Source organism: Corythoichthys intestinalis, chromosome 3 (genome assembly GCF_030265065.1).
Source record: "Corythoichthys intestinalis isolate RoL2023-P3 chromosome 3, ASM3026506v1, whole genome shotgun sequence".
Classification (NCBI taxonomy): domain Eukaryota; kingdom Metazoa; phylum Chordata; class Actinopteri; order Syngnathiformes; family Syngnathidae; genus Corythoichthys; species Corythoichthys intestinalis.
In genome coordinates this window covers 6,194,673-6,219,915 of record NC_080397.1, presented here as the reverse complement: position 1 = coordinate 6,219,915, position 25,243 = coordinate 6,194,673, and the positions used below count along the sequence as shown (strand labels likewise).

General features: G+C 41.5%; 1 protein-coding gene across 1 annotated transcript in view; it reads left to right on the top strand.

The window, feature by feature from the left end:
• Positions 1-25,243, top strand: part of wdfy3 (WD repeat and FYVE domain containing 3) — a 146,041-nt gene that overhangs the window by 40,978 nt on the left and 79,820 nt on the right. Inside the window, exons 3-15 of the mRNA XM_057831026.1 lie at positions 3,907-4,117; positions 7,818-7,941; positions 9,704-9,813; positions 10,467-10,703; positions 15,926-16,118; positions 16,234-16,420; positions 17,398-17,564; positions 17,644-18,123; positions 20,684-20,794; positions 21,655-21,848; positions 21,923-22,227; positions 24,787-24,975; positions 25,108-25,191. Coding sequence (XP_057687009.1) covers positions 3,907-4,117; positions 7,818-7,941; positions 9,704-9,813; positions 10,467-10,703; positions 15,926-16,118; positions 16,234-16,420; positions 17,398-17,564; positions 17,644-18,123; positions 20,684-20,794; positions 21,655-21,848; positions 21,923-22,227; positions 24,787-24,975; positions 25,108-25,191 — 2,592 coding nt within the window. The remainder of the gene's footprint in view (positions 1-3,906; positions 4,118-7,817; positions 7,942-9,703; positions 9,814-10,466; positions 10,704-15,925; positions 16,119-16,233; positions 16,421-17,397; positions 17,565-17,643; positions 18,124-20,683; positions 20,795-21,654; positions 21,849-21,922; positions 22,228-24,786; positions 24,976-25,107; positions 25,192-25,243) is intronic.

Below are 25,243 nucleotides of genomic sequence, written 5' to 3'. Positions count from 1 at the left end.
AAGTGACGCCTGGCATCGGCAATGATGGGCGAACCCCAACTGAAAATGTGCCTGCCAAGAGCTCACATGACAAATTAACCCAGTGTAACGGTACCGTGATGTACTCCATTCCAATTCCTTGGACCACCACACTCGAGCCACGAGAAGACTCATCATTAAAAGGCAATACATCACCCAAGATAAAAGATTGGGCAGCTCCGGTGTCCCGAAGGATGCGTACTGAGCATTTCTCACCTGAGCCTAGAGAAACATAACCGTTGAGCATAAAAGGTTCATAAGAGGAAACCTCACCTTTATTTACTCGAACTGGTTGAGAAGGCACCGTGCATAATCCAGTCGGAGAAGATTCAGCCTTTCGGTTATTTCTCCGCTCTGGACAGTTGGCTATTAAATGATCATTCTTATGACAAAGAAAACAGCGACGCTCCGCCGAAGTAGGTGGTGACGCCCGTCCTGACTGAGACCAGCTTTTAACTCTCAATTTACTGTTGTCCCGTTTCTCACTGTCATCTTTTTTATCAATGTGCTGTCGGTGAGTAATTACATACTCATCTACCAGCACAGCTGCCTCGGACACGTTAGTGACCTTCTGTTCATTTAAATAAGTAGCCAACCGATCCGATAGACTATTTTAAAAATCCTCCATCAAAATTAAATCACAAAGCGATTTAAAATCTGTGACTTCACTCGCCTTTAACCAACGATTGAACAGAGTCTGCTTCTCACTAGCAAACTCGACAAAGGTTTTTTCGGGTGCTTTTCTGTGAACACGAAAACGCTGTCTGTATGCTTCAGGAACAAGGCTATACGAACGCAGGACAGTCTCTTTTAATGTAGCATAAACCATGCTATCCCTCAGAGGCATTTTATTCATCACATCGCGAGCTTTACCAGTTAACCTGCTCTGTAGCAAGGGTGCCCACGCCTCATGTGGCCATTTAAAAGCCGTGGCTATTCTTTCGAAGGTCTCAAAATACTCGTCCACCTCCGACTCATGGAATTCGGGGACGAGACCAATCTGCCGACTAGCGTCAAATGGCTTATGTGATGAGTTATCACCCTGAGTTGCGACCAAATGAGTTCCGGACGTTACATCAAGCCTTTTCATTTCTAGTTCCAATTCCTTTAATCGGACAGCATTTCTAGCCTCAAGTTCTAATTTATACATGGCCTGCTGATGTTTATACTCGAGCTCACGGTCCCTCTCCTCTTTCTCAAGCTTCAAACGAGCTAAGCGAACCCTTAGCCGAGGGGACGAACCGGCTCCATCTAAGGATGACCTACGGCTAGTGGGAGGAGTCGCACTCCCCACAACCCGAAAAACCGGAGGAACTTCCTCCTGAGAATCCGACAGACCCTCTACCCCCTCAACGGACACGCCCTCTTTGATCAGCAAATCAACGACCGACGCCTTCAGCTGAGCCCAAGTTTTAGACATTTGGAGCTCAACTCCAAAATGCGCACCGATCGCACAAAAATCCGCTTTTCTACATTGGTCCAATTGACCCACCGTGGGACTAGCCAAGAAATCCTCAACACTAAAACCTGTGGCCATTGTCTACCAGGGCGCGCAGGGAATTACCAAAAAAAGTTAAAGTTAAATAAACAAAACTCTCAATCCGAACGCCACTGCACACCAACACACCCGCCGCCTCCGCGGAACCACAAAGCTCCCGGACGAGCCCCCAAATGTTACGAGTACCCCTGGTGGTCAGGGGCCGCGGCGTAACATAAGACAGCAGGTGTGCAAGGAGGAGGCAGTGACAAATCAAAATTGCAAATAAAAAGTTTATTTAACAGAAAAAAAAACAATGGACACAGAGCACACAAACATTTACCCAACCCCCTGCACTATGCAGCAAACACCAAATAAACAGTTTCAAAAACCCCAACTAAAACTAAAACCCAAAACAACCCCCAAACTAAAACACTACCGTGACAGGCACCTAGTGTACCCCAAAATACATGGGTGGTGTTGCCGCTCTATCTAATGAACTAATACAGAGAGTTAGTACCTACGTGAGGTGGGAGACACGATGTATACCTGCAGGTGTCTAACTAAAGTCCCTACCTCTGTGCTCTGCACCAGCCTAAAGGAAAAAAAGACAAAAGAGATCATTAATAAACAAGTGGCAGAAATCAAACTTCACAAACAGAATAAAAGTCAAAACGTAACAGGCTTCAACAAACCAAGACAACCAAAATGAGAGCTGCCACCGCCTCTCCTGAGCCAAGCAAACAATTCTACTTATATAGTGGCAGGACGAACAGATGATTGGATGATGAGGAAGTGGTTCCAGCTGTGGAGGCCTTCTGTGATCACACAGGTGGAAACTACTGCAAAGGAAAAAAAACAGGTGAAAACCAACATAAACCAACATAAAGTGAAAGGGAAAACATACCTGAACAAAAAGAAAAATTACTCCCCATCCGTAACACTACCAAATAGGGCTGGGCGATATGGCCTTGAGTACGTATCACAGTAAACTGAGCAGATTTACCTCGATAACGATAAATGGCGATAAATTCGCCCAAGCGGCTGTTATATAATTTAAAAATCTGAATCAATGCAGGAAATACAAAGTTAACATTTTAACATGTTTAACAATTGTACACACAGTCTAAACATTAAGTAGATAACATTTTTTTGTAAATAATAAGAATTACAGTATGAACATTTATAACAGCTTGTATGACTTGAACAATGCACGTTATAAAAATCAATACGATGACTGAACAAACATGTCATTGTAACAAAAATGACTTGCAGCTTGAACAGTACACTTCAAACAGACAACTTATTGTTAATGACTGCTGTGACATTATTACTCAACACAAGTGTTTACTTCAAGGTTTCAGGGTTTTTTTTTTCCCCCAAAGCATTTTTTAATACATGCACGCACACATGCACCCCCCCCACACACACAGACACACAAGCATTAAAGCTATATTGCTCTTATGCCAATGAAACATTTAAGATTTTATGATGGCAGTAATGACACAAAGTAAAGCAAGCACATACAGAAAAATAGCTGTGGCCATTAAACGGTCATATTATAGGTTTCACTGTTGGATTGTACTTTATGCTGAATGCTTTACCATCATAAAAGCTATCAGAAAAAACACACGCAGAGATACAAAATAACGCGACATACTAATTGCTAGATGCAGTCCGTGCCCAATGCACTCATTAAATTTAGCCGTTTCGACAAGGGTAGAGCCGCTATCCGACTGCATCACATTCATTTGTAGCGTTAGCCGCTAGCCTTAGCTTGTGACCCGGGTACCAGTAAAAAGCACTCGAAGCACCCTAGCCTGAAATAGTGAGAACCAGCAAGGACAACGGGTGAAAGCCTGTCTGGATGCCGCCAAGAGTCTAATTAATTTCGGGTGAGAGCTTGGCGAAGCTCCCTTAAGCCACACTCCATCACGTTTGCTTGCAGCGTTAGCTGCTAGTGTTAACCTACCGGGCTTCTGTTTGTTTGACTTTCTGATAACCATGTAACTTCATACGTAAGCAAACTGACTGCTTTCGTAAAAGGGAAGGAACATAGTCGAACAACACAGAGTCAAAGCGGCAATTTAAAAAACTATATTTTCTTTTTTTTTTTTTTAAATTACCGAATTTACCAATATGGTCAAAATTACGTCGGTCTTCGCGAAGAATTTCGGTAACGGTAAATTTTCAGTATACCGCCCGGCTCTATTACCTAAGCATTTGTAATTGCAATCATTTTTCTGTGAGAAATTGAGCAGTATCTGACAGAATTGAAGGGGTGCCAATACTTTTGGCTAGCAGTGTATACTGTAATTGTGGTGTAACTTTCTAACTTTTTTTCCCTATACCAAGACTGACATGTTTTGAGACATTTTTCAGGATCATGAGTGTCACGTGTTTGTGTTCAGGGCGAGCTTCGTCCTAAGCAAGCCTCTCAAGATGAACATGGTGAAGAGGATCATGGGGCGGCCGCGTCAGGAGGAGTGCAGTCCCCAGGACAATGCCCTGGGCCTGATGCACCTGCGCCGCCTCTTCTCTGAACTATGCCACCCTCCCAGACACATGACGCAAAAGGAGCAGGAGGAAAAGCTCTACATGATGCTGCCCGTCTTCAACAGGGTATGTGAAGGCGCTAGCAGTGTTATATAATCACTATTAATCAAACAACTGGAATAATGTATTCACCCCAAAAATATTCAGACATGGTCACAATTGACACTTGGACAGTTAACAGGTAGCTGATTATCTGTGCTGTCAACAGCCAAATCAAATTTCATTTGTTGTTGACACCTGGTCTCGACATTGGTAGGGAGAGTATAACAGCATAACCTGCATGTACACTTTTTGCTAGGGACGGGACATTAATAAGAACAAACAGATTGGGTGAACGGGGGTCAGGGCTACATTTCTCATGAATATGAACCTAATTCATTGATAGGCTAAATGATAATGCAAAATAAATCATGTTTATTGGTTCAGGTGAAACACTATTTGACTCAAGCCTTTGGTTTCAAAAATTACTAAAGAAACATTTTGAAAACCAGAATATACAGTATGTCTGGATTTTATCAGCAAATTAAAATTGCGATATTTGGAATGAACTTAAATTACATTAACACTCACAATAACTACAAACTTGTTAATAATCTCTTAGCTAACCAGGAACGCAAAAGATAAACATTTGCCTTAAGACTACTCCACATTGTATGCAGGAATAAAGAAATTAAATATAAGTGAAAAAAATGACATGGTCAGGGAATATTGAAAATAAATAAAAATGGAGCCTTCCTTCATGTAAAACACTACTGCTTTTGTCCACAAGAAAAGCCAAACTCAACAAAAAATGAAAGCTACTTTGGGCTTCTTTAAGACCACATAAATAATAATGAAAATTGGGGAGAAGGGGATAAACCTCGGTTCACTACAATTGTCACAGTTTAATAACCATTAATTTAACAGGCGAAAACACAAACAGGAGGACACTCTCTAAGCAGCTTCCTACTTGAGTTTTGCAGCTGAGCATGTTCTCACAGTTTAATGTTTTGCAACCTCTGATACAGGTCAGACATTCAGTAGCAAAATTAGTGGTGTGTTCCCCATCCTCCACAAAACTGATTTTTTTGTTTTTGTTTTTTTTTTTGCATTACTTACAGTGGCCGCTGCTGGGCAAAAAAAAACTTCTAATATCCGGTCTGTTCGAAGGTGGTGGAGGAGATGACATGTTGTCTGTGTGCGTGTGTGTGTGAATCAAGTCATCAGCCAGTATACCATGCGTTTAAGGCAGTGCTTCTCAATTATTTTCTGTTACACCCCCTCAAGGAAGACCTAAATGTTTTGCGCCCCCCCAAACTCTGCCGCCACTGTAAATAGTATCATTTGTCTATAATATTACTATTATAAGTACGCCTCTGCCTCACATTGTATCCTTTTTTTCCTGTTAGAGAAAATAACAGATCAACTTATAAAGTACAACTTTATTAACATTGTTTTGTTTGGAACAGAAAAGACTTAACGCACATCAATTTGCCTGAATTAAAAAAAAAAAAAAAAGTCCAAACTGTAAAAATACACTCAAGGTACATTTTTGACCATTTGATACTGAAAAATAAAATCAGTAAATAATAACAAATTCAAATTGATTAGAAACATTAACTCATGAGGACAATATGCCAAAAAATTTGACCGAAAAAACAAAACTGAATAGAAGGAAAAAAAAAAAACTGTCTTTGGACAGAAGGACCGTTTTTATTTTCGCTGCTCCCAGTATCACCTCCAGTTTGCAATGATGTGGGGTTATATTGCACTGAACATGCTAACAGTGCTCACTGGTTTACTGATATAACACTGACAAAGCGGAATGATTGTTGGCAATATTCGGAACGTTTTCGCTGAAAAACAACCAAGCGGCTTATCAATGAGATTGGGGTCTAATGTCTTTAAGTGGCGTCTTAATTGATTTGGCTTCCGGCTCTCCGCTATAATCATTTTTACACACAGTAAACAGTGGTCTATCCTCGTCTACCACTGAATTAAATGTCAAAGCCAAAAGGCAAACGGCCCGAAAAAAGCGCATTCTCGGCGGCCGAGGGAGAACCGTAGGTGAGGGCGGTCGTCGTGACGATCCCAAGCCGAAAATGGCACTTCTCGGGCGGACACGTGAGAACCGGAGAAGACAGTGGGTCGCTGCGTGAGTCCGGCCGGAAAACGGCTTACAGCTCTCCAGCTCTTCATAAGTCTCTTCCGTGTGCTCTTGCTTACTTCAAAAATAGTGCGCGCACTTTGAAAATGAGAGCGCCACTGCCACCCACTGAGTGGATGTGCAAGTACACTTTATTCTAGTACGGCAAAAAAAAAAAAAAAAAGCATGTTCCCTGAGGTCACACGCGCCACCCCTGGCATTGCTCTGCGCCTCCCTGGGGAGCGCGCCCCACTATTTGAGAAGTACTGGTTTAAGGGGAGAAATAATAGACCGGTGCAATTTGCAAGTGAAAAGGGGTAAATGTAAGTCTAAACATAAAGAAAATAATCCACTGAATAATGGTAGGGTCAATTCTGGTCTTGCAGAGTATGGGAAGACAATCTTAATTACCTATATAATTGAACTCATTATATAATGCAAATAAGGTTGATTAAAAGTTGGTGGGAACAATTTGAGCATCCTGAAATGTTGCAGTGTTATGACCCTACCGTCCCTAAGCAAACATATGCCCTTACCTATGCCACTCAGGGGTTACCGTATATTGTATTTTTACTTCACGAATTCTATGGAGGAAGTTGGCGTGATGTCACGATGACGTCACTTACCGTATATTGTATTTTTACTTGACGATTTCTATGGAGGAAGTCGGCGTGATGTCACGATGACGTCACCTCGCTTAGCAACGTGTCGCCATTTTGCGAAGGGGGCACGCACAACTAAACATTCCGTAGACAAACGTCTGAAATTCATATATTTCAGGTGTGTTTTGCGTCTTTTTTCATAAAATACAATTTAAAATTACCGTGTATTGGCCTGCAAATCTGGGCATACAAAGTCGCAGATGATAGCTGGATAAACAATCCAAAGGAATGGCCTGCAGTGGAGTTCGGAAACATCTACAACTACCTCATAAAGTCACCCAGTAAGTTGACCTTTATCAATTACGTGGAATATGTACTGTGTGGAACTAAGAAAACTGGTAGTATATACGGAGTGATTATTTCTGCCGTAACCGGTAATTCGCCTCCAAGGGTTATTTAGCCGTGAACACGTCACGGCAAAATAACCAATTCCCACCAGGCCAATAATATACCGATTGACCTATCAGAGCAGTTCACGGAAAAAGAATAATAACGCGTTGCCGGTTATGGTAATAATAACCACTGCCTAGTCTATTGAATCCTAGCAGCTAATTGGGGAAAAAAAATGATTAAAGTTTACTCACCAGTGATAAAATGTCGGCTGCAAACGTAAATGTGCTTGGATTTAAGTTCCCACAGGCGAGAATAGTCCACGGAACCATCTTCTTTTACTGTTCTTCGATTAATTGCTTTCAGCCATTTGTTTCTCCTTTTCTTCTCACGAGGAAGAATGAAGAACTTCAAATGCGGCTCCGAACTCTTCCTTGTGTGACAACCCGCAACACAGCAACTTTTAGTCATTCCGACGGAAAAAAGACCGCAAATAAGATGAAAGTTCAACGCCTTTTTATTACAATGCATGACAGAGCAACTGCTTGTGACTCGTCTTTTGCCCCGTTTTCAATATGGCGACGCTTTGTTGTAGCTGGTGACATCATTAATTCCCGGATGTCCGACTTCTTCTATATTCTGCTCTCAGGTGTTCGGGAATGCGGCGCCCAGCAGCATGATGGAGAAGTTCTCAGACCTGCTGCAGTTCACCACGCAGGTGTCTCGCCTCATGGTGACCGAGATCAGGCGCAGGGCCTCCAACAAATCCACTGGTTAGTGTTTTTGTTGCTGTTGATTATTTAATTTTTTCAATTATTTAGCATTATTTGGATATTTTTAGCATGGCAGATCATTTTAGAATTTTCTTTTTTTTTTTTTTTTTTAAATCATGGCAGCAAAATTAATTAATTGGCTGCCATTGACGGGGATAGACGTCCAATATAGTGATCCCAGCCCCCCAAATTCAATGGGTACAAGTAGTTAAACAATAGCATTATCCGTGTTAACACATTATAGTTCCAATCACATTTAATTCTAATTTACATTACATTACAGCGGTCGACAATATAAAGTAAATTGCCCGGTGTCCCGGACGTACTTGTAAAACCGTCAGGGCCACTAGAATGCTCCAATCACTGGCCCAGTCGGGCAGTAAAAATAATGTGTTGGGGGAAAAAAAATCATATTTTACATTAATTCCCAGCGTTTCCGTTTTTTGATGACGTCCCGCTGTCCCAATCAAAGACAACCTTAGAGCCTATGCAGCAGCCGTTGCTCTTCGTAGGGTGTAAACACACCTCGTTCGCTCGCTCGCAACCCGATTACTGCTGCTGATTGATTGCCAGTATCTCAGGGGTCGTTTACATGGTGACTCTCCGAAAAGACGAAAAATTTCATGTTTGCATTATTATGGTTCCGTCTCCATTCAACCAATGTCGCATTTCCGCATCAAAACGATGTTGTATTCATGCAAGGTCCTATGGGGCAGTGCAGATTTACAGGGCGACCGCGAATGATTCACTTTGACCCCAACAACCTCCTCAGCCTGGAAGACAACATGCCCGCCCACTCCAAGCAATGACATTTTTCTTTTGCTCCAAAAAGCAAAAAAATTGAAACATTCAACATATTTAAATGAAAGATATTATCAAAACAGTAAATTAAAGCCGACGTTCCACCATTTGCTGTTTTTAATGTTTAGTAGCACTGCTTCGCACGCCCAATGTGACGTGTGCGAGTGCTGACGTTACCGGCGCAGGAGCTTTCCATTAATAATTAAAATAATAATAATTATAATAATAATAATTAAACAATTAGCAACCCCCTTAAGCCCCCGCAATCGAATCCTTCCACTTTGGAGGCAGGATTCCAAGGTTTGCGTCTTTGCCTACCGTCTTCGCCGACACCATATGAACACGAGGCCAGTCCGCAACACAGTCATTGCGTCTTGGTGTCGCAGAGTCGCCATGTAAACTGCCCCTCAGTACCCACCTAACGTTATACTTCAAGACGACATGTTTCTTAAACCCAAAGAACCCGGACAAACACCGGGGGGAAAAAAGACCACTTAAAAAAGAGAAAGTCACCTGGGCCCGCCTCCCCCTGGAGCGCCCAAGAAAAAAAGTTAGATTGATTATGGATGTGATTATGGAATTGGCATAGGATTATTTGCACTAGATTCATCTTTTTGCACCATTTTTGCTGCACTTTTCATTAAATCTACCTAAAAAAATGAATTACTGTAATTCAAGCAAATTGTTAACTGACACATTGACCTGGGTCAGTGGTTTTGATAGTGGGCCAGTGAACTTCCCAAAATCCCTTATTGTCTACCCCTGCATTACAATTTTAGTTTTTTGGTCAGTAGGCTGGAACAGATTAACGGCATTTGCACTGGTTTCAAAGGGGAAAATTGATTCAAGATTAGGTTGTTTCTTCTGTTTTAAATATCTCATTTGTTAGATGTTTTATAATTACCCGTTGTCCTCCAGTAAGACATCTTTATTCTAATAAAATTTGTGTGTTTGTGTCTAGAGGCAGCCAGCCGCGCCATTGTTCAATTTCTGGAGGTGAACCAGAGCGAGGAGGCCAGTCGTGGCTGGATGCTCCTCACCACCATCAACCTGTTGGCCTCCTCTGGGCAGGTCAGCGCATAATTCTAACATGCAACAAACTATTGTTTAAAACTTTAGAGAAAACGCAGTTTATTATGAACATTAGGTTAGACTTAGGCTAAGACATTAGGCTAAAGTTGAATGAGAACCTTCGAATCATATTTACATTTTTCATCTGTTGCTAAGCTGATGTACTGGACTGTCTCAGGAAATTAGAATATTGTGTATTCTAATTTTATGAGACAGTCCTGTATATATATATATATATATATATATACTGTACATCCAGCACCAACATACAGGACTGTCTCATAAAATTAGAATACACAATATTCTAATTTCCTGAGACAGTCCAGTATGCTTGAGGTGTCTGTTGTGTCACAACAATGTGTTTGTGCGTCTGGTGGATTGATAGCGTGCCTACTTTTAAAGCTGTGTCAATGTTTGTTAGAAGAAAAATAATTTTTTCTCTCGACTCTGTCTGTCCATGTGCGTTTGTGTGTGTGCCACCAACTAATGTACTGTTAGTGTGTACTTGTATGATATGTCAGCAGCTGGCCTGCATTAACCCCCTTCTTCCTTCCTCTTAGTGTTCCTCACACATGACTAAGCAATATTTGATTCTTGCATCCATCCTTTCTAACAAAAACACATTCACACAAGTGTTTTTTTTGTTCTTCCAGAAAACTGTGGACTGCATGACAACCATGTCTGTGCCGTCCACACTGGTTAAATGTCTCTACCTGTTCTTCGACCTCCCGCACATGGCAGAGGCCCCAGTGGGTCCTGCTGCTCCACCACCCCCACCTGCTACAACGTCACCGCCACCCTCCCAGGAGAAGACGCCCGGCCCGGGCCACCCCTCCATGGAACTTCCGCTGGCCGACCGCAGGGTGCTGCTACAGAAAGTCTTTGTTCAGGTACAAGTGCAGAGCGCCGGCATCACGCTGGAATAGAGGATCTTGGAATGTGGGAGATCACTTAAATGAGCAAATAAAGCATTATAACTCCAAATTACGGTTTCAATCCTTGGTTAGCCTTTAGTTTTTTTTCCCCATTAAAAAAGATCTTTAAAATTTTGAAGTATAAAAAGAGTATATTAACATTTGTTTTTGTTTTGTTTTTTTTTTCTTCCAAAAAAAAACAAAACAAAAAAAATACTTTCTTTAATTATTCATTTTTAAATAAATTAGAGGAGCACTCTGAGAGAGCAGATATTCGCCGAAGTAACCAAATTCAAAGCATCACCATATTTGGTAAAGTGGCCATTCTGCCTTTGTGTCATACTCCAAAATGTTATCACTTTCTATTTTCATCATTAGAGCTGCAACTAACGGTTATGTTTATAATCAATTAATGATTGATGATTAATTAAACAATCAGATAAATGTCATCTACCTCCACAATTTAACTTGAAGTTGTTTTAGGCATGTTGTCAGTAACAATGAAGAGAAAATGGATGACTATTTCCTTCAAAAATAATATTTGATTACAGCTTCCTGACTTAACTGTAATCTACGACTCTACTGTTTTAAGTATACATAAAACTTGTTCCATAGACTTCATAACCTATTGACATGACACGGGAAACGGAGCCGATTCGTAGGGGGCCTATTTTTAAAAAACTTCAAATTCAAATATTTACAAAACCAAAGCTGCTACCAACATAAAACCAAAACAGGCATACCTTATCTATATATGAGTCTCCATGAGCAGCGGCATCAGAAAATTTAAAGTCGTTCCCTTACAAAATCCCGATTAATTATTTTTTATATAACACAACTTAAAATGGCTATCAGATTTTACACTAAATGCACAAAAATCACCAAATGCAGCGATAATCACCTATATTTTCAGGATCAATAGCATTATTTAACATATCATAAGTTTTTGACCAAAATAGCAAGTTATTTTTTATTTACTGCAATTTTTCAACAACTAATAAATCACTCAATTTAACATCAGAAACTTAATACTTGAGGAAAACATGCAGAATCAATTATAAATAATATGTAACTAGATTATTAATAAATTCTATATACAATCACAATTTATTATAGAATAGAATAGCCCTTTATTATCATTATACACTTTATACTGTTAGCAAATGAGGCTAGCGGCCGCCTGGCGTGACAGGAGCTTTTGTGGCGAAAATTCTTGTGAATAAATGCTTAAATCCCCGAATTCTTCATAGATATGGATGTAAAACAGTCTCGATTCGATGTTAAAAGCAAAGAAACCGTGCAGTTTGTGTTTATTTTACATATATTGATGAAGTACAATACCACTATGCTAGTGAATGAGGCTAGCAGCTGCCTGGCGGAAAAGGAGCTTTTCTGGCGAAAATTCTTGTGAATAAATTCTTAAATCCCCAAATTCTTCATAAATATGGGCATAAAACAGTCTCGATTCTCGGTTAAAAGCAAAGAAACCATGCAGTTAGCGTTTATTTTACGTATATACAGTATGTCGAAGTAGAATGCTACTCTGTTAGCGAATGAGGCTAGCAGCCACCTGACGTAAACAGAGCTTTTCTGGCGAAATTTCTTGTGAATAAATGTTTCAATCTGAATTCTTTATAGATATGGACATAAAACAGTCTCGATTTTTGGTTGAAAGCAAAAAAAAATAAATAAAAAAATACATGCAGGTAGCATTTATTTCGCGTAAATATTGCCAACTATAAGGCTAGTCCGTTACAAAAATTAGCCGCCTCCATGTGTAGACAAAGAAGGAAATTCCTGCAAATAAATGCTTCAATCACGCATGCATGGTACGAAAAGTATAATATTTACCTTGAATCCTTGAACAAATCACTCCTGAGACAATCCTTCCTGTTTGTATGCGGGACAGCTTCATACTTTTTCAAAAATCCAAGCTTAAATTCGACATGAGCGTGTGCCGTCTTCGGCTATTTCTAAATGAAGCTCGGCCCCCTCTGATAAGGCGTCGCGCAAAGAATGACGAAGTGACACGTCAATAGTGATGATGTTTATGCTTGTTCAAATTTTTAATATAGGTTCTGGATATAAAACACGAAAAGCATTTCTCAGTACATAAAATAAATAAGACCAAAGACCTGCTCATTCAAAAAAAAAAAAAAAAGTGCTGCTGATTGACGTTTTTTTCTAGTAGGCAAAGCACTAATATAAATGTGTTAATGACTCATTTATTTTCGTAAACAAACTAATCAAAAAAATTGAATAAGATGGAGACAGACTTTAATGAATCAGTTTTCTTTATCAAACAGTTGTTCATAAATACAATCCAAATCCCAATTTTAAAGCACACTCTCGTATAACAATTTACAGTTTGAATGGGAGTTTAAAAATATTTAAAAAATTGTTAGCTGATGAAATATTTGTTATCGACTTCTATAAACATTTTTGTTTCAAATGAGTTTCAAGTCTGCATGAGGTGTTAAGCCAAGGTTTGATTTCAAAGGTTAATATTTCAGTTTTACGTTAGAACTTGTATTGCCTCAAACAGTATAAAAAATAGTAAATGAGGATCTAAGTCCAACAAAATAAAGATTGGCTAACTTTCATAGCAAAAGTCTGCTAGCTTAAATGTTATAAAAGGCTAACATATACCGTATTGGTCCGAATATAAGACGGCCCTGATTATAAGACAACCCCCTGTTTTTCAAGACTCAAGTTTGAAAAAAGTTAATTTTTATACAGAAAATAATTACAGTACACCTGAAACAAATGATTATAACAATATATTTGAGAGAAAAAGCATGTTATTTTGCCTCATTCAAATGTTAATATTTGTGAACATTTGAATATGTAAACTAAAGTGCAATTTTATTCGTAAATGAATGGCTTCTGTATTTTGAAATGTAAATAAACCAATCTATTGTGATAAAACTACAAAATTGCAATAACTGCATTAACCATCAAAGTGAAGTTTAACTGTAACTGTAGTCTTGAAACAAATCTGAATAAGGAAAAACATTGCAATAAAATAATGCAAACTGGTTAAACTAGTAGCTGAGATCTGTCATGACAGAACATCGCTTCAATGATATCTGGCGCCATCTAGCGTCGTGAATGGTGAGAGTAGCTGAGATCTGTCATAACAGAACATCACTTCAATGATATCTGGCGTGTTTTTCAACCGGTGTGCCGCAGCACACTAAATCGTCAGGTGTGCCGCGAGAAATTATCTAATGTCGCTTTTATATATAATATATAAATTTGTAATGTCCGTAACTCTGTACGGGCCCTTGAAGGGGCCATCAGACTGCAGAGTGGTGACGTAGCGGGAAGCAAGGAGGGAGGGAGTCTCAGGGAGAACGGCGTGAGAGCCAAGTTCGCGGTCGCATGTTGCGGATGCCGCTGTTATTTTGTTTATTATTTTCTATTGTTGCCACAATAAAGTGGGAAAGTCATCACTGACTCCTCTCCTTTCTAATTCCCCATTCGGGGCTATTACAATATTGTTTTTTACGTTGTCGGGCGGAGTTGCAGTAGATGGATGGAAGGAAGGAGTTGGTAGAAAGTTCGAGAGTTCTCGGCCGTGTGCAGATGAGCGGAGTATCGCTCGTGTCACGTTCAAAAACTGCTCGAATTTCTAGCCATCAACAACCTTGCTGTCCATGACAATGTGGACCCCAACACGTCTACTGCACATCATTTGGTTAGACTCGTCATGTGTCGATGTGTTCCAAAGTGTCCTTTCTATTATATTTATATGTGACGACCGTCAATCCTCCCCATGTGTTTTACTCCAACACATTGTTGAGAACAGCAAGGTGGCTAATGGCTAAAAATCCGAGCAGTTCTTGAAAACGACACGAGCAGCAATCCAAAAACAGCGCCATGGTGCCAAGCAAGTTTAAACGTCATCTCCAAACGAAACACCTGTCGCTTCAAATCAAGTTGATGGACTATTTTGTTTGCCTTCGTGAAAACACACAGAAACAGGCAACTTTTTTGATAAAAACTACAAGGGTAAATGAGAAAGCCCTCAAAGCCAGTTCACCTTGTTGCTAAATCCAAAAAGTCCCACACCATGACAGAGACATTTAATACTACCTGCCTGCAAAGCCATTGTCTGCGAGATGCTCGGCCCCTGATGTGGTTAAAGACATTGCTGAAGTCCCCCTTTCTGGTAATTCTGAGCTTTTTCAAGCCTAACTGCTATAAAAAAATAATAATAAAAACAGAGACTGAGAACGGTTGAAGAATAGGGATATCGACTAAACAGGCTCAAGTTTCACACTGAGTAAGTATACGTACATATTGAGAAATTATTTTATATTTAAATATACTGTGCAGAAAATAATTTTGGAACATTTTTAGTTTGTGGTGTGCCTCGAGATTTTTTCCAACGTAAAAACGTGCCTTGAGTCAAAAAAGGTTGAAAAACACTGGACTAGACCGCAAATATAAGACGACCCCCTCTTTTTCAATCTTATTTCAATGCAAAAAACACTGTCTTATATTTGGGCCAAAACGGTATATATTTTTTACAGAGGTCTTAATAAATTGCTTCAACTCGTATTCCCACAAAAAATGGCTAAGTATACCTATAAGCTAAATTACTATTGCATTAAAAAAAACATACTCAAACATAAATCAAACAAAAATTTACCTTGTGTTGCTCTTAACGGGGAGCAGCTGAATTAAGCCATGTTCAGCCATGGGATGGCGTGCCTCCGTGGTAGAGTAGTTGTTCCCCTACCCAGAGGTTGTGTGTTCGATTCTCTGCCCTGATGAACTTGCCTAAGTATCCTTGAGCAAGATACTGAACCTCACGTTGCTCCTGGTGCTGCGTCACCAGTAGGTGGATGGCGATGTAGTGTAAAGCGCTTTGAGCGCCTTGAAAGGTGGAAAAGCTCCATACAAGTATAACACCATATACCATTTACCATTTAAATGAGTTATGTCATATTCACTGTTGCCACTAGAGGTCAGTGTATCCACCGTAAATCAATAAAACTAAATGCAAACACTTTCAAAACAAACCATTATAATACTCTAATTAAACGAATCTCGGAGCAGCAACATTTGATTTGAAGCTTTTTTTGAAGCTAACCCTTGAATCGAATTACTCGAGTTAATCGCAGCACTAGTTTAAATCCAGGAAAAACTTTTTGAATGAGGGTTTCAAACATGATTTTCTGGCGTTTTAGATCCTGGTCAAGTTGTGCACGTTCGTTTCCCCTGCTGAGGAGTTGGCCCAGAAGGACGATCTCCACCTTTTGTTCAGCGCCATCACGTCATGGTGCCCGCCTCACAATCTTCCCTGGAGGAGGAGCGCTGGAGACGTGCTCACCACCATATCGCGACACGGACTCAGTGTTAACGTTGTCAAATACATACACGGTATGTTGTACTTGTGTTTAAATCTGTTTGAGTCTGAAAGTTGAAAAGGATTTCATAGTTAGCATTGCTTTGTGTTTCCTCACACCTGAAAGAGTTGTACCTTCTTTGTCCTCAGAAAAAAAATGCCTGTCCACGTGCGTGCAGAACATGCAGCAGTCTGACGATCTTTCCCCACATGAGATCGTGGAAATGTTTGCCGGCCTGTCCTGCTTCCTTAAGGACTCTAGCGACGTGTCACAGACGTTGCTGGATGACTTCCGCATGTGCCAGGGATACAACTTCCTTTGCAATCTCATGCTCAGGTACGGTACAAAATCATTCTACGACACTCTACAATACAACAGAAAAGTACAGGTAGTCTCAGGTTTACGAATGAGTTCCGTTCCTACGCTGGCGACATAACCCGAATTTACGCGCAAGTCGGAATTAACCCTTTAAGAAACCTTAATCTCAAAATAACTATCCAAAAACATGTATTATACGTCGTATTAATAAAATAAAGTAAATAATAAGAAATAGATATTTCTTCCCTGGTAGCGCTGCCACCCCTTCCACTTTAAATGGATTGGACATCTATTGCCGTCAGTGGCAGCAAATGAGGTAATTTTAGTGTTTTTCAGATCATTTACTGTTGCTTGTCGGTCTCTTTCAGTTGATTTTGGGGCATTTCTGGATCACTTCCTGTTGATTTTGGGTGATTTACGGGTGACTTCTTGTTGATTTTGGCTTGCTTAACAGGAAGTGGTCCCTAAGTGAATAGGTTCTTTGAAGTGACTCAAAATCAACAGGAAGTGAGCTGTAAAATCCCTAAAATGAACAGGAATGGACTTGTAAATGCCCCTAAAACCGGAAAGACTGGCTGTGAAATCTCTGGTTTCAGTGCCATTGACATTTATGTGATTTTCATATTTGTTCATACGCCTCCTACCAGTCAAAATGGATTGGACTCCTAGCAGCGTCAATGGCACCTAATGAGCTAAAATAGACCTCTACAACTGGAAGATTTTGGTAGCAACCTGTTGCTTTCTATTTATTTATTTATTTTTTTCCAGTGACACCTTTTTAAAATCATTTTTCGATTCTTGGCAGGAGCACATCGATAACCTTTTGGGATTCAAAGTATCGTGATATATCGCCATTGTGATATATTGTCACACACATAGTACAAATGGTCCTTTCTCGTACCATTTTTCGTAAGATAATTTTGCCGGAGATGTCTTCAAAGGGTAGTACGTTTATGGACGTTAAGGTTCTATTGTTATGTGGTGGATTGATACAGGCTGGAACAGGCTAAGGAGGACGAGTCGCGGGACGCTCTGAAGGACCTAGTCAACCTGGTGACGTGTTTGACCACCTATGGTGTAACTGAGCTCAAACCCGCCGGTCTGACCACCGGAGCGCCATTCTTGCTGCCAGGATTCGTCCTTCCGCAACCCTCCGGCAAAGGTACGAGAGCTCACAGTTCTCTGGTTGACAAAACTGGTGTTTTGGTTTCAAATGACACGCTGCGGTCTTGTTCGTCCAGGCCAGACAGTGCGCAACATCCAAGCGTTCTCGGTGCTGCAGAACGCCTTCCTCCAAGCCAAGAGCGGCCGGCTGGCTTGCACGCTGCTGGACGCGGTGGGCAGCGTTTACGCCGCTGACCCCGCCAACTACTTCATCCTTGAGTCACAACACACACTGTCCCAGTTTGCCGAGCGTGTGGCCCGCCTGCCCGAGGAAGCGCAGGCCAAATACTTCCAGCTGCTGGAGTTCGTGGTCTTCAGTCTCAACTACGTGCCGTGCAAGGAGCTGTTCAGCGTTAGCGTGCTGCTCAAGGCCAGCGCCTCACACGCATGTAGCGTGACGGCCGTGCGAGCACTTTTGAGAATGGCGCGCCACGATCCAGTCTTTGGGGACGTGCTGAGGGAGGTTGGGCTCCTGGAGGTGCTGGTCAACCTGCTGCATAAATACGCCGCCCTCCTCAAGGACCCCGCCGCTCAGCAGCAGCACGACCATGACCAAGGTGAAGAGAAATGTCGTTGGATACATATCATGGCTAATTCATGAGTTTATAATTCATTATTGTTCAATCATTTATTATTCATTTATTATTTGCACCGTGAATACAAATAGTCTGATCACATAACAAATCCAAAGCATATTGTTTTGGCGACATCTAATGGTCAAATAAGCGTAACTGCTGTTTTAAGCTGTGACCAGCCCTTGTACTAAGAAGGCTTCTATATTCACTTTGAAGGCAACATGCATATTGGCCTAAAACCGATAATGATTATGAATTATCAGCTAGCCAATAATATCAGACAACTCGATTTATAATGCGAAAAAGAGAAAATGCAACTTTTTTTTTCTTTTGTAGAATAAGTAATTTATTTTTTAAACTCTATTACCGTATTTTCCGCACTATAAGGGCATCGGACTATAAGGCGCACCTTCAATGAATGAAACCAGATAGCAAAATATAACTGGAGTGACATGGGCCTGACGTACAGCAAAATTCGGCCCAATTACGTGAACCGGATCCACCCCTGTGTCTTTTTGAACAATAAGCCAAACTCAGTCTGGATTCAATTGCCGGATCAACAAACAGTTTTGTGCCAGAACTGGTCCAAAGTAGCAGACGCAACGTTAATCTATGGCCCGGATATGGCACACACGGGACCCAATCTGGGCCAGCACTGAACCAGATGTATTCCAGATTCCCAAATAGCAAAATATAACTGGATTGGATGTGGGCCTGTTGTACAGCAAATTTCGGCCCAATCATGTGAAACGGATCAGCCCCTGTGTCTTTTTTAACAATGAGCCAAACTCAGTCTGGATACACTTGCCGGACCAGCAAACCGTTTTGTGCCAGAACTGGTCCAAAGTAGCAGACACGTCGTTAATCTGTGCCCTGTACCGTATATGACAACATGTTACCCAATGTGGGCCAGCACTGGGCCTGATGTAGTCCAGATTCCCAGTTAGCAAAATATAACTGGAGTGGACATAGGCCAAATGTAATGAAAATTTCCGCCCAATGTCGTAAAATGCATCTGTCCCAAATTTAGCAGGAATTCATTTGCTGGATCAGCAAACAGTTGAGGCCAGAACTGTTTCATAGCAGCCTAGACCACAATGCATGGCCCAGATAAAAAGTGGAACTGGAACAAGCAATTCCATGTTACATTTTTTTGGACTGTAAACAACATATTGTATTTGTTAAGGTTCCGGGGTAACTGGGGGACCCAAGCACAGAGACCAGAGGCAAACTGGCAGTGTAACAAGAGTTTACTGGCGGTTAGATTGAGTGACACCGAAAAATCCGGTGGGCACTTTTGTGATAGAACAGGTAAACGGCCAGGCAGGCGTCCTGGCAGGCAAGCAGTACAGGATCAAGGGGGAAAAACACAAAAATAAGCTCATTATCAATATTACAAGATTCTTTTTTAGCTGAAAGCTGGAGTCACAAATTAGTGGAGTTGAGTTGTTGATTTGGCGCTGATGTGAGGCCAAGGTAAGCTGCTAATGATGATCACTGGCACCTGGTCCCAATGTCACCCATCTGTCCAATCATGCAATCAAGGCAGTGACACATTCACACACGCACAAGGAGGTAGAGCGGGGCTCAGGGGGCAGGGGTCCTAACAGTATTCCAACATTAAAATGTTTACTGCATAAATGTAGTGCATAACACACAATAGGAACAAATTACATTATGATATATTGAACAAAATTGACCCATAATTTAATACTTAAAACAGTTTTGATCTGGCCCAATGCTGGCCCAGATTTGTCATATCTGGACCATGCATTAATGTGGTTTCTGCTATTTTGGACCAGTTCTGGACCATAAGAACGCGATTGTGACTTGGAATAAAGCACTTACCATAAAAATTTGTCATCCGCCGAGATGCTCTGTCCACACTGGTGTGTGTTTTCCTGTTGAGTGTCGCAGCGCGGCGGCCCGCCTTCAGTGTCGACCGTTAAATTACAGATTTTGAGCGCATCCAGTCTGCATGGTCTGCCCCAGAACAATCTGTAACCTATCTTTTGGACTTTCAGATTAATGATCCCGTCCGCATCTGGCGCACTGGCATTCAGCAAGCATGATTGCTATGTGGATCTTGCGAGCTGAGGCCGGATCCGGCAGAAAGTCATATGCTATTGGGCGAATATTTTTAAATTGTTTTCATTTATAGGGTGCACTGCATTGTAAGGTGCAGTAGAAGTAATTGTTGGGGTTGCATTGTACATCCACTAGATGGAGCTATGTTAAAGTGAATGTCATGCCATGCCATGGTCAACTAATATTCTATCAGCATTTGACAAAATTTACGGCTTTTAAGTCCGGATTATAGTTTGGAAAATACAGTACTCTGAAAAGAGGTCTGAATCATACCAGAATCATTTGAAACATCTTATAAAGCGCAAGTTCAGCCTCACATTTCATCGCTACTGTATTTTAGCAGAAAAAATTTCAAACTGTGTTTACAGTTGTACATGTACTACTGATTTGTGTTGTTCCAAAGCATCTTTGCATCCAATCTAAGCTTTTGTTGTCCAATTTTCTGTGTATGTAGCGGAGTGTAAAAACAACACGGTTGCAGAGGAGCAGAAGCAGCTGGCCTGGTTAGTCATGGAGACGCTCACCGTTCTCCTGCAAGGCTCACACACGATGAACACCAATGCGGGTAATGTATTTTTTTTCACTTTGTGCATAGTCATCTCTTTGACTTCTAAATTGTTGGCATAACAACGAGCCAGGGGAGACTTCCAGAGGGTGGTAAGGGGAAGGCATGAAAGGTTCGCCCAGGCACTGGGCTCTCCCGCAGGCCCACCTCCCCCTATTGTTTTTTTGGGTGTGCATTTGTCTCTCGGAAAACATTAAAATATGTGTAAGTGGTCAGTCTAAGGTAGTCGATTTGGGTTTATTCATGTTTCTGGTTGGGTTATTAGTGTTCCGGGTTGGTGCACGCCGTAAAGTCGAAAACGGGTAAATGCGGACGCCATCCGCCAGTTGCCAGTTGACATGCCGACGTTACACAAAAATAATAAAAATGATCAACATTATTTTAGTGCAAAAACTCCCTGGTTTTGCAACCAATGGAGTCAAAATCCGTGTGGTAGGACAGCACTCCACTGGTTGCATGAGTTGCATGCTTGTTTGTACATTGTACATTTTATATGGTTATGGAATTAGAATAGGATTATTAGCAATAGATTCATGTTTTTGCACCATTTTGCTGCACGTTTCATTAAATCTACCGCAAAATAATGAATGTTATTCATGTTATTCAAGCAAATTGTTCTTTTTTGTGATTATTGGGAACAATAACTGACACGTTGACCTGGACCACATACTGGGGCCTGTGAACTTCAATTTCCCTTATTGTGTACCCCTGCCTTGTGTATGAGCTCACCTTTTCCTTCCGTTTTGAATGAAAATGTGTGCACACCCCTGGTCGAAAATGTGTTTACGCTTACGCATGAGAAGATCCGACTCGCATAAAAGCCTAATGACCGATTTCTTGCCCTGACCATCTCCCTGCAGCATTGTTCCGCGAGTTCGGTGGCGCGCGGTGCGTACACAACATCATCAAGTACCGTCAGTGTCGCGAGCACGCCCTGCTCATTATTCAGCAGCTGGTTCTGTCGCCCAGCGGCGACGACGACATGGGAACACTACTGGGACTCATGCATTCGGCGCCGCCCGCGGAACTCACGCTCAAGACCGACATACTCAGGGTGAGACCACACAACACCTTCGACTTCAAAACGCTGAAGTAGGGATTCTAAATCTAGTTTCTAATTTTGCACAGGCTCTGCTGTCAGTGCTGCGCGAGAGCCACCGTACGCGCACAGTCTTCCGTAAGGTGGGCGGATTTGTGTATGTCACGTCTCTGCTGGTGGCCATGGAGCGCTCTTTGTGTCTGTGCCAGCCGAATCGCAGCGGCTGGCATGGTACCAACAACCAGCACCACCACCAGAGCCCCAACCAAAACCAAGTGTTTGAGCTGCTGCACACCGTTTTCTGCACGCTCACCGCCGCCATGCGCTACGAACCCGCCAACTCGCACTTCTTCCGCACGGAGATCCAGTACGAGAAGCTGGCCGACGCTGTCAGGTATTTTTTGTTGAAGACATCGCTATGTTTTTCGGCCAAATATGAGATTTTCCCACGGCAAAGTGTAGTATTTGTGTGCAATACAGTGGTATGGAAAAGTCTGAACCTTTGGAATTTCTCACATTTCAGCATAAAATCACCATCAAATGTGACCTGATTTTTGTCAAAATCGCACAGATGAAAAAACTGTCTGCTTTATTTAAAGCCACCCAAACATTTATAGTTTTTCATATTTTAATGAGGATAGTATGCAAACGATGACAGAAGGGAGAAAAATAAGTGAACTATCGCATTTACTATTTTGTGGCCGCCCTCTTTGGCAGCAATAACTTCCACCACACGCTTCCTGTAGCTGCAGATCAGTCTGGCACATCGATCAGGACTAATCCTGGCCCATTCTTCTCTACAAAACTGCTGTATTTCAGTCAGATTCCTGGGATGTCTGTCATGAATCGAGTCTTTATCTCATGCCACAGCATCTTATTGGGGTTCAAGTCTGGACTTTGACTTGGCCACTCCAGAACGTGTATTTTGTTCTTCTGAAACCATTCTGAAGTTGATTTACTTCTGTGTTTTGGATCATTGTCTTGTTGCGGCATCCATCCTCTTTTTAGCTTCAACTGTCTGACAGACGGCCTCAGGGTTTCCTGCAAAACATCCTGATAAACTTTTGAATTCTTTCTCCATTAATGATTGCAAGTTGTCTAGGCTCTGAGGTAACAAAACAGCCCCAAATCATGATGCTCCCTCCACCATGCTTCACGGTGGGAATGAGGTGTTGATGTTGGTGAGCTGTTCCATTTTTCCTCCACAAATGACGTTGTGTTTTACTCCCAAACAATTCAACTTTGGTTTCATCATACCACAAAATATTTTGCCAAAACGTCTGTGGGGTGTCCAAGTGCCTTTTTGCGAACATTAAGCGCTAGACAGCATTCCTTCCCCTGTGGAGTCCTCCCATGAACACCATTCTTGGCCATACTTTTACATATAGTTGATGTGTGCACAGAGATATTGGACTGTGCCAGTAATTTCTGTAAGTGATTTCTCTGTTTTCTGACAGCTCTTTTGACCGTGCCATGATGCACATCAGACAATGCTTCTTATCAAGACATTTCTGACCAGGTGTATGTTTTATAGTGGGCATGGCAGCTTTACACATCAGTGATTGGGCACACACCTGACTTAAAATGTTTATTAAAAATTGGTTTCAGATTGCTCTTTAAGTCTCCTTAGGCAGAGGGGTTTACTTACCCTTTTTCCCCCCCTTCTGTCATTGTTTGCATGCTATCATCATTAAAATATGAACACCTATAAATGTTTGGGCGGTTTTAGTTAAAGCAGACACTGTTTTTTCATCTGTGTGATTTTGACAAAAATCAGATCACATTTGATGGTGATTTTTTGCAGAAATGATAGAAATTCCAAAAGGTTCTGATACTTTTTCATATCACTAGCAGTTTCAAGAGGATACTTTGGATTTTTTGGGGCAAATTGAACCTTTTAACCCTTTATATAACCTCTGGCTTGCTCATGATACAATTTTTGATACAAGGCTCACAATTATCTCAAGAAATGGCGATGCAACAGTTATCGATATATGAGTCAGGATATCATTCTACAGTATTTTTGAACAGGGATCCCCAACCACTGGGCCGGGACCGATACCGGTCCGTGGCACATTTGCTACTGGGCTGCAGAGGAATAATAAATAATTTGTTAACAACGGTAATCTGGCCTGTGCCTCTTAACACATCAATATGACTAATCCGAGTAGAGATTTGTGTACGTCGCCCTCTAGTGGTTGGCCACCATTACTGGGGGGTTTGCACAATCTCAGGGAAGTTGCCCCCCCATCATACACAAATTTATAGAAGATTTATGTCAACCATTTGTGCAAGGTTTGTGCTCGTTTGTGCTGAAAAATGTTTTGTTTGTGTTGCTACTTGTTTTTGAGATATGAACAATTCTTTTATAGGTCAATCTTACGTCAACCAGCAACCCATTTTGATTAAAAATGGTGTCAATCGTTTCTGCTACGATTGTGCTGGTTTGTGCTGTAAAAATTTTTGTTTGTGCTGCTATCATTTTTGAGATATTGAGATATGAATTTCGAGTGATTATGTCACGCAGCCCCCAATTTAGTGCAAAATGGACCCGAAATGGTGCCATTCGTTTATCCTACGTTTGTGCCCGTTTGTGCTGGAAATTTTTTTGTTTGTGCTGCTATCGTTTTATAGATATTGAGAAATTAATTTTGAGTGATTGTGTCACCAGCAGCCTTTCTCTCTCCTAACTCAAGCCACTGACGGAGCGTACCAACTCTCTCAAAAACAGAGGGGTGTCCCAACAACTAGCTTAAACGTAGCACAAACCACCCGTTTGGGTCCATTTTGCAGTCAATGGGGGGCTTAAGATATTAATTTCAAGTGTTAAAAAGACTCTCTGCTTGAAATATTAATTACGATTGTTGATGTGACTCACAGCCCTTCGTTTACTGCAAAATGGGCCAATACAAACAAATGTACATATACAATATAAATCTCTTCCATTCCTCAGGCTGCTGGGCTGTTTCTCCGACACCAAGAAGCTGGGCGCCACCACTGTCTTTCCGTCCAACTCGGAGCCCTTTCAGCGACTTCTTGAGGAGGAGGCGGCCCCCGGTGGTGACAGCGTGTGTCCCACCCTCAGACACTGCGCAAAACTCTTCATTTATCTTTATAAAATGGCCACAGACTCCTTTGACAGGTACGTAGTTGGAGTCTCTCAGCTTCTTCTTCTTCTACTGTTGTGTACTACTAACTCTTCTTCTTTTCCGTCCTCTTCTAACATTTACCTGTCTGTCTTCACCCGCTTCACAATGTATGGTTGTGTGTTCAGTCGCGCGGAGCAGGTTCCTCCTTGCCTGACTCACGAGACCTCGCTGCCCTCACCCTGGGGCACGCCCGCTCTTACCCGGAAGAGGTAGCTGCTTTTGCTTTGGCTCTGCTGCATTTTTTGGGTCCTTTCCTTTCTT